This window comes from Centropristis striata, chromosome 6 (genome assembly GCF_030273125.1).
Source record: "Centropristis striata isolate RG_2023a ecotype Rhode Island chromosome 6, C.striata_1.0, whole genome shotgun sequence".
In the NCBI taxonomy this organism is placed as follows: domain Eukaryota; kingdom Metazoa; phylum Chordata; class Actinopteri; order Perciformes; family Serranidae; genus Centropristis; species Centropristis striata.
Genome location: NC_081522.1, coordinates 22,279,899 through 22,294,321, shown reverse-complemented (window position 1 = coordinate 22,294,321; position 14,423 = coordinate 22,279,899). Strand labels below are relative to the sequence as shown.

The 14,423-nt window shown below is 37.8% G+C and overlaps 1 protein-coding gene across 2 annotated transcripts in view; it reads left to right on the top strand.

Annotated features, from left to right (window-relative positions):
• The window catches only part of nup205 (nucleoporin 205), a 45,406-nt gene that overhangs the window by 21,380 nt on the left and 9,603 nt on the right, over nt 1-14,423 (top strand). The window contains exons 23-34 of one of the 2 annotated variants that reach the window (XM_059335178.1): nt 1,032-1,181; nt 1,432-1,506; nt 1,690-1,847; nt 2,291-2,371; nt 2,468-2,659; nt 4,145-4,346; nt 4,438-4,536; nt 5,540-5,685; nt 6,848-7,039; nt 7,965-8,086; nt 9,282-9,414; nt 10,221-10,347. In XM_059335178.1, coding sequence (XP_059191161.1) covers nt 1,032-1,181; nt 1,432-1,506; nt 1,690-1,847; nt 2,291-2,371; nt 2,468-2,659; nt 4,145-4,346; nt 4,438-4,536; nt 5,540-5,685; nt 6,848-7,039; nt 7,965-8,086; nt 9,282-9,414; nt 10,221-10,347 — 1,677 coding nt within the window. Of the gene's footprint in view, nt 1-1,031; nt 1,182-1,431; nt 1,507-1,689; nt 1,848-2,290; nt 2,372-2,467; nt 2,660-4,144; nt 4,347-4,437; nt 4,537-5,536; nt 5,686-6,847; nt 7,040-7,964; nt 8,087-9,281; nt 9,415-10,220; nt 10,348-14,423 lie in introns of both variants that reach the window. The other variant, XM_059335177.1, reaches the window with a different exon arrangement.

Genomic DNA, 14,423 nt, shown 5'->3' with positions numbered 1-14,423 from the left:
AAGGGCACGGTGTATTGTAGATTATTGACCCCCTTGGTTCAAGCTACAAACTTGTTCATTGTTCATATGTTTATTTGATGTTTACCCTCCAACGGGAGAAAAAGGGACAATGCAAGAGAGGTATGAAAATAAGGAGAGTAATGGAAAAAAGGTTTAATTTTACTTCGCATTTATTCTACTGTAACTTTACTTGATAATTTGTGTCAAACTAAGTCTCTGCTCCGTGGTGGAGAAGTATGGGAATATTCTACTACTGTTGGAAAAATGTACAGCACATGTAAAATGTCGAGGGAATGTTGATATGTGGAATCAATAAAAAAGATAATTAAAAAAACAAACAAAACATGAAACAAAGAGGCAGGAAAAGGTTAAGCAGGAGATTAACAGAATTCATAGAAAAATTATGGCTGTAAAAATGTGTCCCAAAGATATACACTACCGGTCAAAAGTTTTAGAACACCCCAATTTTTCCAGTTTTTTATTGAAATTCAAGCAGTTCAAGTCAAATGAACAGCTTGAAAGGGTACAAAGGTAAGTGGTGAACTGTAAGAGGTAAATAAAAAAGGTAAGGTTAACCAAAACTGAAAAATAATGTACATTTCAGAATTATACAAGTAGGCCTTTTTCAGGGAACAAGAAATGGGTTAACAACTAAACTCTATGGAGTCTCAGGCTATTTTGTCCATTTTTGAATTCTTTTCATGTCTTTGTAAGTCATTTTGTGTCTTTTGGTGTAATTTTTTTGTCATTTTGTGTCTTTTTTTTTTGGTCATTTTGTGTCTTTTTTTTTAGTCCTTTAGTCCAACATAAAATGTGATTTTGAATCTATTTTTTACTTTCAAAACACTATCATGCTCAATAAAGAATTTTAAATGTTGCAAATGTGCATTAATTTCAGAGTACACTGAGACATTAAACTGCATCATTTTCAATTAAATTCTGGAAAAGTTGGTGTGTTCTAAAACTTTTGACCAGTAGTGTATTTGTCTTTTCTTTTCATTGCTCTCTGTTCCACCTTCTGCTCTCCTCAGGTAATCAGATAGCGGCCCTCTCCCAGATGTCCTGGCTCATGAAAACAGCTGCCATCGAGCTGAGAGTGACATCACTGAACCGCCAGCGCTCACATACACAACGCCTTGTCAGCCTGCTGTTGGATGACCAGCCACACACCCAACATACAGGTAAACCTGTTGTCTTGCATTTGTGAAGGACACGTTTTAACTTATACACATTTATAAAAATCATTACATCTGGGCTTTTATTTTTTTAATGCTTATTGGTTTAAATTTTCTTTTTGTCAAAGCCTTCAGAATCTTCAAAAGTAATGACCACACACTCTCATATATGCACACTTGAACTCCTAATGACCATGACCATAATATAGGTCATTATTATATTAACCTAAGAATCTCATTATTTCCTTCTTTTTAGTTGATGGGGAATCCGGTATGGAGGAAGAAACCAGATCCGTCAGTGGGTTCCTGCATTTTGATACAGTTTCAAAAGGTTTGTGCCACCTTAGTACACATTTAAATCAAATATTGTTTGTGTATTGTAAAAGACAGTCAACATTTAGGGAATTTTCATGTTTTGAGTCATTTATTCAAGCTTTTATTTAAGGCTCCTGATTTTTTTATAACTCAACCAGATTGTTGGTTTTGACTTTGACTCCTTGTTTGATGCCATCAGTGCGCAGGAAGTTGCTGAGTGTGCTGGATGCCATCGATTTCAGTCAGGATATGCCTGAGCTGCTGCAGCTGGACTTCTTTGAGCGCACTCAGATAGAGCAGGTGATCTCCAACTGTGAGCATGTCAATGAGCAAGGGCACACTGTGTGCAACGTTAAGGTGAGCTTCAAGGTTTATTTTCTATCTTTTTGGTAATTTAATGTCTTTTTTTGGTCATTTTGTGTCTTTTTTTGATCATTTTGTGGTCAATTTGTGTCTTTTTTGGTCATTTTGTTTCATTTTTTTGGTCATTTTGTGTCTTTTTTTAGTCATTTTGTGTCTTTTTTTTGTCATTTTGTGTCTTTTTTGGGTCATTTTGTGTCTTTTTTGGTCATGTTTCTTTTTTTGGTTATTTTGTGTCTTTTTTTGGTCAATATGTGTCTTTTTTTGTCATTTTGCGTCTTTTTTTGTCATTTTGTTTCTTTTTTGGGTCATTTTGTGTCTCTTTTTGGTCATTTTATGTCTTTTTTGGTCATTTTGTTCTTTTTTTTTTTGTCATTTTGTGTCTTTTTTTTGTATTTGATCTTTTGACATGTGACATTTTGTTATAATTTTCCTTACAGTTGCTGCATAGAGTGCTGGTCGCTGAGGTGAATGCGCTGCAGGGAATGGCAGCCATTGGACAGAGGCCCCTGTTAATGGAGGTGAGTTAAGAAGAATGAAAAGCTCGAGATGAAAGCTTTGAGCTATTCAGAACGCTTTGCCAACCTTCGTTTTTGTCCCTGGGTTTGGTCTTCTAGGAGGTGAACTCCATCCTGCAGCAGGTGGTGGAACGAAATCGAGTCCGTAGGAGTTTGAGTGCAAAGCGCCATGCGCTGCGCTCCTGGAGGAGCCTGGTGGAGACGCTGCTGACCACCTGCCCTGCTGACCTCATACCTGCTGATGACAGGCAGCTCATCATCAGAGACCTGCTGCTGGACCTGCACGATAAGGTCAGTGAGGATGTTGTAGGGGTGTGCCATATCGTATCCTTCATGATTATACCGGTATCATTTTTTTTATGAGTAAAAAAAAATGCATATCATGATATTGGCAACATTCTTACTTCTTGATGTAGTTGTGTAAGGGTTTCCCATTAATTACCTAGACTGTGTGTAAATGGGTAACAGAAATAATGCTGCGATCAAAACTAAACAAGACACAAACAAACATCAAACATAATTACCACATAAAACATACAGTATATCAGTAAACTTGATAACCTAAGAGAAAATAAAAAAAGGTTAAGTTAAATGCCAGCCTTCCACTTCAATAAACCTTTCCCACCTTTCCAAATACCGTCCAACATCACCATTCCTATTAGCAATATAACCTTCCAAAACAAAATAACGTTTAATAAGCATCCTAAATTGATTAATATTCAAAGAATCTGCATTTATTAAAAATAAATCTTTTCCCTAACAAGATAATTAAATTAATAATATAACTGCTTGTCTCTGTAACATCACCTAGTATAACAGAAAAGAAATCACATTCAAAACTCAACTTCATTGCAGTAAAAACAAAACAAACATATTACTGATTTCAGCTTTTAAATGTATTACTGTTAAATGGTTAAAACCAGACCCACCAACATACAATATGTGGATTGAGAAGGTCTGGGAAATTTATCACATGGAACAAATAACTTACTCCTTGAGGCTTCAAAAAGATATATTTGTTAACAGATGGAGACCTGCCATGACCATATTAATGCAATAATCTCATGTTACCTTTATTTTATTTTACTTTATTTCACTTCATTTAATTTGATTTATTTCCATTTACACAGTTTATTATTTAATTACTTATTGTTTGTTTGTGTTTCTTTTGTTTAACCATATCATTTATACACATTTGACCTGATGTATATGATTTAATGCTGTATTAAGCAGATCACAAATGAAAACAGCAGACTAAATGTGAATTTGATTGATTGATTGAGAATTTATTTGAACACAAAATAAAAGATGAACATTTAAAAACAAACGAACAACAATGAATACAAGACAACAACACAAATGAAACAACAACAAGACTCAACACTTATTTCTGTTCAAAAGGAGCCAAAGCTTATTAAATCCCTTCTCCCTATGTGACTTTCCATATTCAGTTTTATAACAATAATATTTATATATATGTATGTATAACACATACTTATGTAGTTTATAAACTCATTATTACCATTATTAACACACATAACTTGTTATTAACTTACAAACACATAAGTGCACATACACCCATGTAGTCATAATGAGACAACAATGAACAAACAAACAACAATAACACACAAAAAAGAAAAAATAGTAACACATTTAAAAATTTGTGTATGTATATGTCTGTATAAGCTGCAAAAATTGAAATAAAATTTAAGTTTAAAAAAAAAAAGCTGCTACTTCCTATAAGAGTTGATTTAACTGCTGCTGTGCATTGTTCAGGTGTTATCTGAGGACGCAGCAGGAGAACTGATGCCTATTGTTGCCGGGGCAGTCTTCACACTGACAGCCCACCTCAGCCAATCAGTTCTGTCTGAGCAGCAGCAGGGGGCGGGACTAGAAGCATCCTCTGGCTTTGCCTCCATCGCCAACTCCGCTCTGCACCTGATTCTCCGCAAGCTGCTGGACTTCATACTTTGTACTGGTTAGTGATGCATAAATCGACATTTCTCACTTATATATTATATATATATATTGGAAAAGATTAGATTTAATAATGTCTTTTGTGCTTTAAGGAGGTGGATACCAGCGTCTGCGTGCTCACTTGTATGGCTCCCTGCTGTACTATCTTCAAATCGCCCAGAAACCTGAAGAACCAGACACTCTGCAGACAGGTACAACACAGAAACATTAATACAAGAAACATGCAGAGTTCATATTACTATTTCATAAAATTGATATTTGCTGGTGTTGTCTGAACGTCCTTTATGTGGTATTATGTCAAATAGACATTGTACAGTTGTTTTGTCATCTGAGAAAACTTTCCCTCTCCATCCTAAGTCATGGTCACCTAACATATATATATATATATATATATATATATATCTACACTACCGGTCAAAAGTTTTAGAACACCCCAATTTTTCCAGTTTTTTATTGAAATTCAAGCAGTTCAAGTCAAATGAACAGCTTGAAAGGGTACAAAGGTAAGTGGTGAACTGCCAGAGGTAAATAAAAAAAAGGTAAGGTTAACAAAAACTGAAAGATAATGTACATTTCAGAATTATACAAGAAGGCATTTTTCAGGGAACAAGAAATGGGTTAACAACTTAACTCTATGGAGTCTTGGGCTATTTTGAATTCTTTTCATGTCTTTGTAAGTCATTTTGTGTCTTTATTGGTCATTTTGTGTCTTTTCTTAGTCATTTTGTGTCTTTTGGTGTCTTTTTTTTAGTCATTTTGTGTCTTTTGGTGTCTTTTTTAAGTCCTTTAGTCCAACATAAAATGTGATTTTGAATCTTTTTTTTACTTTCAAAACACTATCATGCTCAATAAAGAATTTTAAATGTTGCAAATGTGCATTCATTTTAGAGTACACTGAGACATTAAACTGCATCGTTTTCAATTAAATTCTGGAAAAGTTGGTGTGTTCTAAAACTTTTGACCAGTAGTGTATATTTAAAAAGAAAAATGTGCTTCCTTTTTTCTCTTCTTCTTTTCTTCTTTAACATATAGCACTCCTTTAGCAATGACAGTTGGCTCTTAAAGTTCTGTACTTACTTGATTCCTGTGGTCTAAGTCTAGTACCATCAGGTTGAATCACTTATTGTAAGTCGCTTTGGACAAAAGCGTCTGCTAAATGACATGTAATGTAATGTAATGTAATCCTTCCAGCAGGCAAAGCTATGTGGGAGCGTCTCACAGCCCCTGAGGATGGTTTCTCCAAACTGCAGAGAGAGAATCTCGCCATCATTGAGAGCTATGGCAAGGCTCTCATGGAGGTGGTGTGTCGGGATGCTTGTGACGGCCATGAAATCAGCAGGGTAAGAGCCAAACCGTATGCTTCATACAACAACTTGACTCGTGTACTTTCATTTTACTACTCTAGGGCTGTGTGCAAAAACTTGATACGGCAATATATGCTAGAGATGCTACTGTAATTGTACAGCAGCAACTGCTGTGGTAGCAGTTTTGACTAAGAATCATGTATATGGAGCAGTGCAGAATAATGCCAGTAGGTGGCAGCAAAGGCCAATCCACACGCACACACAAGAGACAACAGTAAAGGCATTCATTTTAAGCTAAAAATGTTTTATCTGCTTTCATACGTATTTCTTTTGATATCGCTGTGTGAATTTTAAGGGATTTGCGATGCATTATAGTGTGGCATCTGTATCATCATGTGTGTTGTATTGTGAATTTGGTACATGGTGTAGTCGGGTTCAAAAATGAAAAAGAGTCATATGAAAGATTGCATGTGATATTAGAAAACTTCTGAAGACCTTCAGCTCTTCAGAGAGCATCTTCTCTCCTAGCACCACACGATAATTCTACTCCTCAAATAATTGTCTCTAGCACTTATTGATGCACAAATAGCTCTTATTGCACTATACCTTGATTGTTTGTTTTTATTCTTCCTGTAAGTCGCTTTGGATAAAAGCGTCTGCTAAATCAGCTATTCTCAACCTTGGGGTCGGGACCCAGATTAGGGTCATTTAATGTCTTTTTTTTTTGACATTTTGTGTCTTTTTTGGTCATTTTGTTTCCCTTTCTGGTCATTTTGTGTCTTTTTTTTTTAGTCATTTTGTGTTTTTTTTGGTAATTTTGTTTCTTTTTTGGGTAATTTTGTTTCTTTTTTTGTTCATTTTGTCTTTTTTGGTTAATTTGTGTCTTTTTTGGTCATTTGTTGGTCATTTTGTGTAATTTTTGGTCATTTTGTTTCCTTTTTTTTGGTCATTTTGTTTCTTTTTTGGGTGATCTGAAATGTGTGTGTGAGATTCTGTTCAGTGAGCGGGGGTCGCGGACAACATGCATGTTAAATTGGGGGTCGCGACTCAAAAAGGTTGAGAACTACTGTGCTAAATGACTTAATGTAAATGTAAATCTCTGTTGAAAGGCTAAATATAAAGAGAAATTCAATCTAAATACGTGACACAAATACCTCCTATATTAATATTTCCTTTGTCTCCTCTCCCTGTCTGTCAGATGTTGGCTCTGGCAGTGCTGGACCGCATCCTGTCAATAGACCGCCAGAACCAGTGGCTGGTTTACGTCTGCAACAGTGGCTACCTGCGGTCGCTAGTGGAGAGCCTGAGGCAGGATGATGTCGCCCTGCAGAGCCTGCTCGCTCCTCAGCCACCCCTCCTCAAACCCCTCTACATCTACGAGAGCAAGATGGTGAGACACACACACTTTGTGTTGCATTCGTGCGTCGTTTTGTTTTTTCCAAAGTCTCGACTCCATAAGACCCATAGGAGCAGTATCTTCTGTCTAAATCCTACGTAAATACAGGATTAACCCTTTATCAGGCAAAGAACTATATTTGGTAACTTCTGGTAATATTTCGAGAAAAAAGTTGCAAATTTACTAGATTAAAGTGGCAAATCTCCAAGAAAAAAAGTTGCAGATTTAAGAGATTTAAAGTGGCAAATCTGTGCGAAAAAAGTCGCAGATTTATGAGAAAAAAGTGGGAAAAAAGCAACTTTTTTCTCGCAGATTCACAACTTTAAATCTCATAAATCTACGCATTTTTTTCTCGTGGATTCGTCACTTTAATCTTGTAAACTTTTTTTCTCAAAATATTATTTCTGGCTGTATTTAATATCCTCCAATATTCTCTAGGGTTGAAATTTGGAATTTGCAAGTATTTCAATGAGTGCCCTATTAAGGGTTAAAGTGGTGAATCTGGGAGAAAAAAGTTCCTTTTTTCCCACTTTTTTCACGTAAATCTGCGACTTTTTTCACGCAGATTTACCACTTTAAATCTCTTAAATCTGCAACTTTTTTTCTTGTAGATTTGCTAATTTAACCTAGTAAATTTGAAACTTTTTTCTCGAAATGTTACCTGAAGTTACCAAATATAGGTCTTTGCCTGATAAAGGGTTAACCCTGGGTAAAACTATGTCCAATCTTCAGTGAGAGAACATAACAGTGGATTGAAAAAAAAAAAGTGCATTAGTCAAGTGTCATACTTTTCTATCATGTTTTAATGGGTTAAAAAGTGTCCTCCAATATTCTCTCGGGTTAAAATTTGGAATTTGCAAGTATTTCAATGAGTGCCCTATTAAGGGTTAAGAAGGTATAAAGTGCTCTGTTTTTTCAGGCTCTGCTGACTCGTGTGGCTAAAACAGGCCAGGGAGCAGTGGAGCTGCTGCGCTGTGGGCTGGTGGCTCAGCTGATAGAGTGTCAGGTGTTTGACATGGTTCCTGACAGCGATGCACACAGGTATGGATCTGGGAAGAGCCAGAGTCAGATCTGACTTCTCAATGGATACATTTTTACCAAATTAGTGTAAATTATTAATACCATGGTTTGATGATGATTCCTCACTAAGTTTGTAGTTTGAAGTTTTTTTTATTTTGCAAAATAATAAGACAAAAAAGAAAAGGATAAAGAAATAACAACAAAAGGAAGAAACCCAAAAAAGCTTATACAGGCCTCTACCTGTATTAAAATTCACAAGTTAAATAAAAAACGAGTAACTATGAGATAGAAAAAATAATGACCATAAAATAATATTATATATTAATAAATAATATAATAAATATTATTATTATTATAATAATATAAAGAAGTAGTAGTTTAAAAAAGTGTGTGTGTGTGTGTGTGTGTTACTTTGGGGGTCGCCAAATCATTTTGGAAGTCAGCTCTGTCTCCACTGTGTTAATGTGTTTTGTGTTGATTTTTTTGGTCATTTTGTGTCTTTTTTTGATCATTTTGTGGTCAATTTGTGTCTTTTTTGGGCATTTTGTTTCCTTTTTTTTCATTTTGTGTCTTTTTTTGATCATTTTGTGTCTTTTTTGGTATTTTTTTTCCTTTTTTGGGTCATTTTGTGTCTTTTTTGGTCATTTTGTGTCATTTTTTAGTCATTTTGTCTTTTTTTGGTCATTTTGTGTCTTTTCTGGTAATTTTGTTGTTTTCTTTTATCATTTTGTGGTCAATTTGTGTCTTTTTTGGTCATTTTGTATCTTTTTTGGGTGATCTGAACTGTGCGTGTGAGATTCTGTTCAGTGAGCGGGGGTCATGGACAACATGCATGTTAAATTGGGGGTCGCGACTCAAAAGGGTTGAGAACTACTGATCTAGTGACCTGAGCATCAGAGCCACTAAACTGCTCTTGTATGAGATAAGAGAGGAAAACTGTATTTGAACTATTTAATTGATCATTCCAAAGTATTGTACCTGTGTATTTTAAGGAAAATTGATCAAGGGTAGCAAGTAAAATCTTCTTAGTTGCAAGTAGAAAAGTCATAAAGTTTTGTAATTGAACAGGTTGGTGTAGCAAGTCAGCAACTTCTCCACCAAGGAGATTTTTTACATTTCTTAGTTGTTGTTTTTTTCCTTTTTCCAGTGCAATTAACTAATTGAATGTGTCTATTCGTAGCATTGCCTAAGTGTGTTTCTGTCCCCTGGTCTGCAGGGGGATGAGGGACCCATCAGGCTTCATCCCCAGCCCTCTGGACCGCTACAGGCAGATTCTCTTACCAACCCTGAGGCTCTTTCAGGTGATCCTGACCTCTACCACCATGAATCACCAACAGGGGGCAGCACAGGTGAGCATGCACTATTGATATCGCTTTACCATTTTTGTTTGTTTATTTTAATTTTACCTTGAAAATCCTAAAAGTTAGTATATTAGCAATGATCTCACTGGGTCATTAATTCTTTGTTATGGCCCTAGTTGGGGTAATTGCTTGAATTTTTTTTGTGCTGTACCAGTTTTAACCCTTTATCAGGCAAAGAACTATATTTGGTAACTTCAGGTAATAATAAAAAAAGTTGCAAATTTACTTGATTAAAGTGGCAAATCTACAAGACAAAAAGTCACAGATTTAAGAGATTCAAAGTGGCAAATCTGTGCGAAAAAAGTCGCAGATTTATGAGAAAAAAGTGGGAAAAAAGCTATTTTTTTCTCCCAGATTCACCACTTTAAATCTCATAAATCTGCACATTTTTTTCTCGTAGATTTGCCACTTTAATCTCGTAAAAAATGTTCTCAAAATATTATTTTCGTATGTTTTTTTTACACATTCTGGCAGTTTATAATACCCTCCAATATTCTTTAGGGTTAAAATTTGGAATTTGCAAGTATTTCAATGAGTGCCCTATTAAGGGTTAAAGTGGTGAATCTGGGGGAAAAAAGTAGTTTTTTTCCCCACTTTTTTCTCATAAATCTGCAACTTTTTTCACACAGATTTGCATCTTTAAATCTCTTAAATCTGCGACTTTTTTTCTTGTAGATTTGCCACTTTAATCTAGTAAATTTACAACTTTTTTCTTGAAATATTACCCGAAGTTACCAAATATAGTTCTTAAACAAACACTTCCATTCTAACTTTCTAATTTTCTGTTTGTGCAGGTTCTCCAGTGGCTGATAGTCCACGCAGACACCATTCAGTCCCTGTTGCGCTGTCAGGAGCTCAGTATGGGAGCTTTGCAGGAGCTCTCTTTGCTTACAGGCATCATCAGTAAGACAGCTCTGCCAGGTACAACAATACTCAACTCAACTCAACTTTATTTGTAAAGCACTTTAAAACAACAACAGCCGCAACAAAGTGCTGTACATAAACAAACAGAACAAGAGACAATAAAATCATACGGGTAAATAAAACGGGTATAAACACTAAAATAAATAGATTCATTGCTTTTTAACAAAACAATTTAAAAACAATAAATAAAAGCAAACCATAAAACACTAAAAACAAGAGCAGAGACTCATGCGTGGTTAAAAGCCAAGGAATAAAAATAGGTTTTAAGATGAGTTTAAGACTTCGCTTCCGGCAGCAGAGGAGTACAGACGTGTATTTGTGAGCTCTTATAAGATTAGCAGACTACAGCAGACTACAGCAGCAAGATGCCTCCCTTTTCCGCGGATGATTACCACAAACTGTTCCAGAAGATAGCAGTACTGGAAACAAAAATTCACCGGCTCGAAGTGAATGTGGAGGTAAATGGACAGAATGGGAATGAAACTACTCTGCCGATTTCCCTTAACAGTGAAAGGGAGCAGGCTAACAGAAAGCTAACTAGCACCACCAAGACGCAGCAGGAGCTGGGTGTAAATGGCAATAAACCAACAAGTCCTCCCTGGAACTCTCTTGGTGCAAAGCCAAAGCACTACAAATCACCTCCCTCAGTTTTGGGAAGACGGTTATCAGGCAGAACCCAGCACCTGGAGACTTACGATGACACCGAGTGGCCTGCACTACCATCATACAGGAATGTCGCTTCAACCCCAGTACCAAAGAGAAAGCAACCATGGACCAAGGTTACAACAAAAACGAAGAGCAAATTGCCCCAAGACACAGGAATTCTACGGAAGAACAGATTTGCTCCACTCTCCCAGAATCCTGACTCCCCGAAAGTGGGCTCATCTTCCAGCTCCAGAGAAAGGTATGAGGCTAATTCATATGCTAAAAGGCTACAGAAAGAGCTAACCACTGGGCCCCAAACTCTGATAGTGGGTGATGGAGCTTTGAATGAGATAAAACGCTCTTGCAGCAAGAACACCAAAGTACTCTGTTTTACCAACGACATGGTGTCTGATATCTCAAAGAAGATCCTGAACATTGCTGCTGAGCATCCAACAGCTAATGCTCTCATCATACACACAGGAGCCCTTGATGTTGTGAAGCAACAATCAGAGGTATTAAAGCAAGACTTCACTGATCTGATTAACAAAGTTCAATGTTTAAATACTGAGGTGTTTTTCAGTGGACCACTACCAGGAGTTCGGCAAGGGGATGAGAGATTCAGCAGGCTGATGATGCTAAACAGATGGCTCAAAGATATGTGTGCCGCCCAATCAATGAACTTTATTGACAATTTCAACATCTTTTGGGGACGCAGGCACCTCTTTAAGGCAGATGGATTTCGCCTTAACAAGGCAGGAGTGCAGTTGCTAAGCTCCAACATTTTTTATCATTTGCGTCACACACAAGCAGCCTGTGTCAAGGACATGCAAGACGTTCCCAAACAACGGATAAGACGTCGCTCTGGTGAGGGCGCTATGATAAGGACTGACCATGGAGGACAGCAGAGTCTGAGAGAGCCGCCAGCATCATCATCCTCTCCCCAAAAAATGGAGTCTCCACCAGCCCCAACAGCCCAACGAGGGGAGTCTCACCAAGTCACGGCAGGAGACACCCAACCTTTACCCCCCCAGATCCCACCCAGCCCCCAACCCTCACCCCCCCAGACTCCACCCAGCCCCCAACCCTCACCACCCCAGACTCCACCCAGCCCCCAACCCTCACCCTCCCAGACTCCGCCCAGCCCCCAATCCTCACCCCCCCAGACCCCACCCAGCCTCCAACTCTCTCCATGCAGCCAGGACTCCCCACTTCTGGATTTCACAGACAGGATGAAGAGCCTTGTCAAGATTGGAATCCAGCTAACACCTCGCCAAAATCCCTTATTTACCCCCCTTAACCTCCCACATCCAGCCCCTCCCACTCCACCACCTCGGAAAGAACGCTCAACCAAAAGTCACCGCCCTCCCCCACCCCCTCTGAATCACCATACCTGGGAATCCCTGAATGACCCTATCTGTCAGTCTGACTGATATGTGCCGGGTCCAGACTCTGATATCAATATCAAGATTGCTCTGTTCCAGCAGCAGTCAGGGCCCCATGGAGTTCAGTCAGCTTTCTCAATCCCTGTGATAATAAGTAACAGAAAAGGGATCAAACTGGTGAGAAATAAAAAGAGTTCAATTAACTCTGCCAATCTACTGAGTATAGCATGTCATCCTCCAAACTCACCAGCGTCTCCTGTTAAGGATTTACATTTAGCTCTTTTAAATATCAGATCTCTGCTTGGCAAATCTTTCTTAATCAATGATTTTATTCACAAGCACAACCTTGATTTTATGTTTTTAACTGAAACTTGGTTAAATCAGGATAATAGTGCAGCAGTTCTTATTGAGTCAACCCCCCCAAATTTTAGTTTCTTCAGTGAAGCAAGAATACATAAGAGAGGAGGTGGAGTTGCCACCCTGTTCAAGGACAGCTTCCAATGCAAAAACATGTCTTATGGTCAGTTTGACTCCTTTGAATATGTTGCCATTCAGTCAAAATCACCCTATAGAGCAATCTATTTGACCATCTACAGACCCCCCAAATATGATGCAAGGTTTTTTGATGACTTTGCCAAACTACTGTCTGTTGTGTGCATAGATTTTGACTGTGTTGTTTTAGTAGGTGATTTTAACATTCATGTTGATAATCCTGAAGATGGGTGTGCTAAAGAACTTTTAAATATTCTGGATAATTTTGGGCTTTCTCAGCATGTCACAGATCCAACACATAACAGAGGACACATATTAGATCTAATTATTACCAAAGGTCTTAATATCTCTGAGGTTGTGGTCAATGATGTTGCTCTTTCTGATCACTACTGTGTTTTGTTTAAAATGACCACCCTTGCCAATCCAACAAAAGGTGAAGCAGAGGTAATCAGGAAGCGCTATGTAAATGAAAACACTTGTGCATTATTCACCCAGGATTTTACACCATCACCAACCCTGCCCTCAGCTCCAGTTGATGACCTTGTTAACAGTTTTAGTTCCAATGTTTTGACTGTTATCGACTCTATCGCCCCAATTAAGACCAAAGTTCTGTCGGGGAGGAAAAAGTCACCCTGGAGAAACGCCAAACTAGTTAAAGTGCAGAAAAAAGTATGTAGACAAGCTGAACGCAGGTGGCGAAAGAACAAACTCCAAGTATATTACGATATTTATAAAGAGGGTCTTCGCAACTATAATCAAGAACTGAAGAATGCAAGGCAGTCATATTTTTCAGAGATTATCAATAGAAACAGTAATAATGCCCGCACACTTTTTTCTGTAGTAGACAGACTGACAAATCCCACAGCATCAGTCCCTCCTGAGCTGCTGTCTAACAAGTCATGCAATGACTTTGCAGCCTTCTTCACAAACAAAATATTACAGATAAGACAAGCAGTGTGCAGCTCCAGCTCAGGAATGATAACACTGGTGCCTTCCCATCCTCTAGTCAAGCTAGGACATTTTAGCCTCCTAGATTACACAACACTCACGGAAACGGTTTCAAAATTAAAGCCCACAACCTGCTGCCTTGATATTCTGCCTTCAAACTTTTTTAAAACTGTTTTCAACTGCATAGCTCCGGATGTACTGCAGATAATAAATTCTTCTCTCCAAGCAGGACAGTTTCCACAGACTTTGAAAACTGCAGTAATAAAACCTCTCCTAAAAAAATCTAATCTGGATTCCACAACAATTAGTAACTATAGGCCAATATCAAATCTGCCATTTCTGGGGAAAATCATTGAAAAGGTTGTTTTTGAGCAAATTCATGCTTTTATGATGCAAAATAATCTTTTTAACACATTTCAGTCTGGATTTCGGCGACACCACAGCACTGAGACTGTACTTATCAAAGTCTTAAATGATATAAATCTGAACACTGATGTAGGCAAATCCTCTGTCCTGGTTTTACTGGATCTCAGTGCTGCATTTGACACAGTTGATCATAACATAGTAGTCAGCAGACTGGAACAGTGGGTGGGGCTCACTGGCACT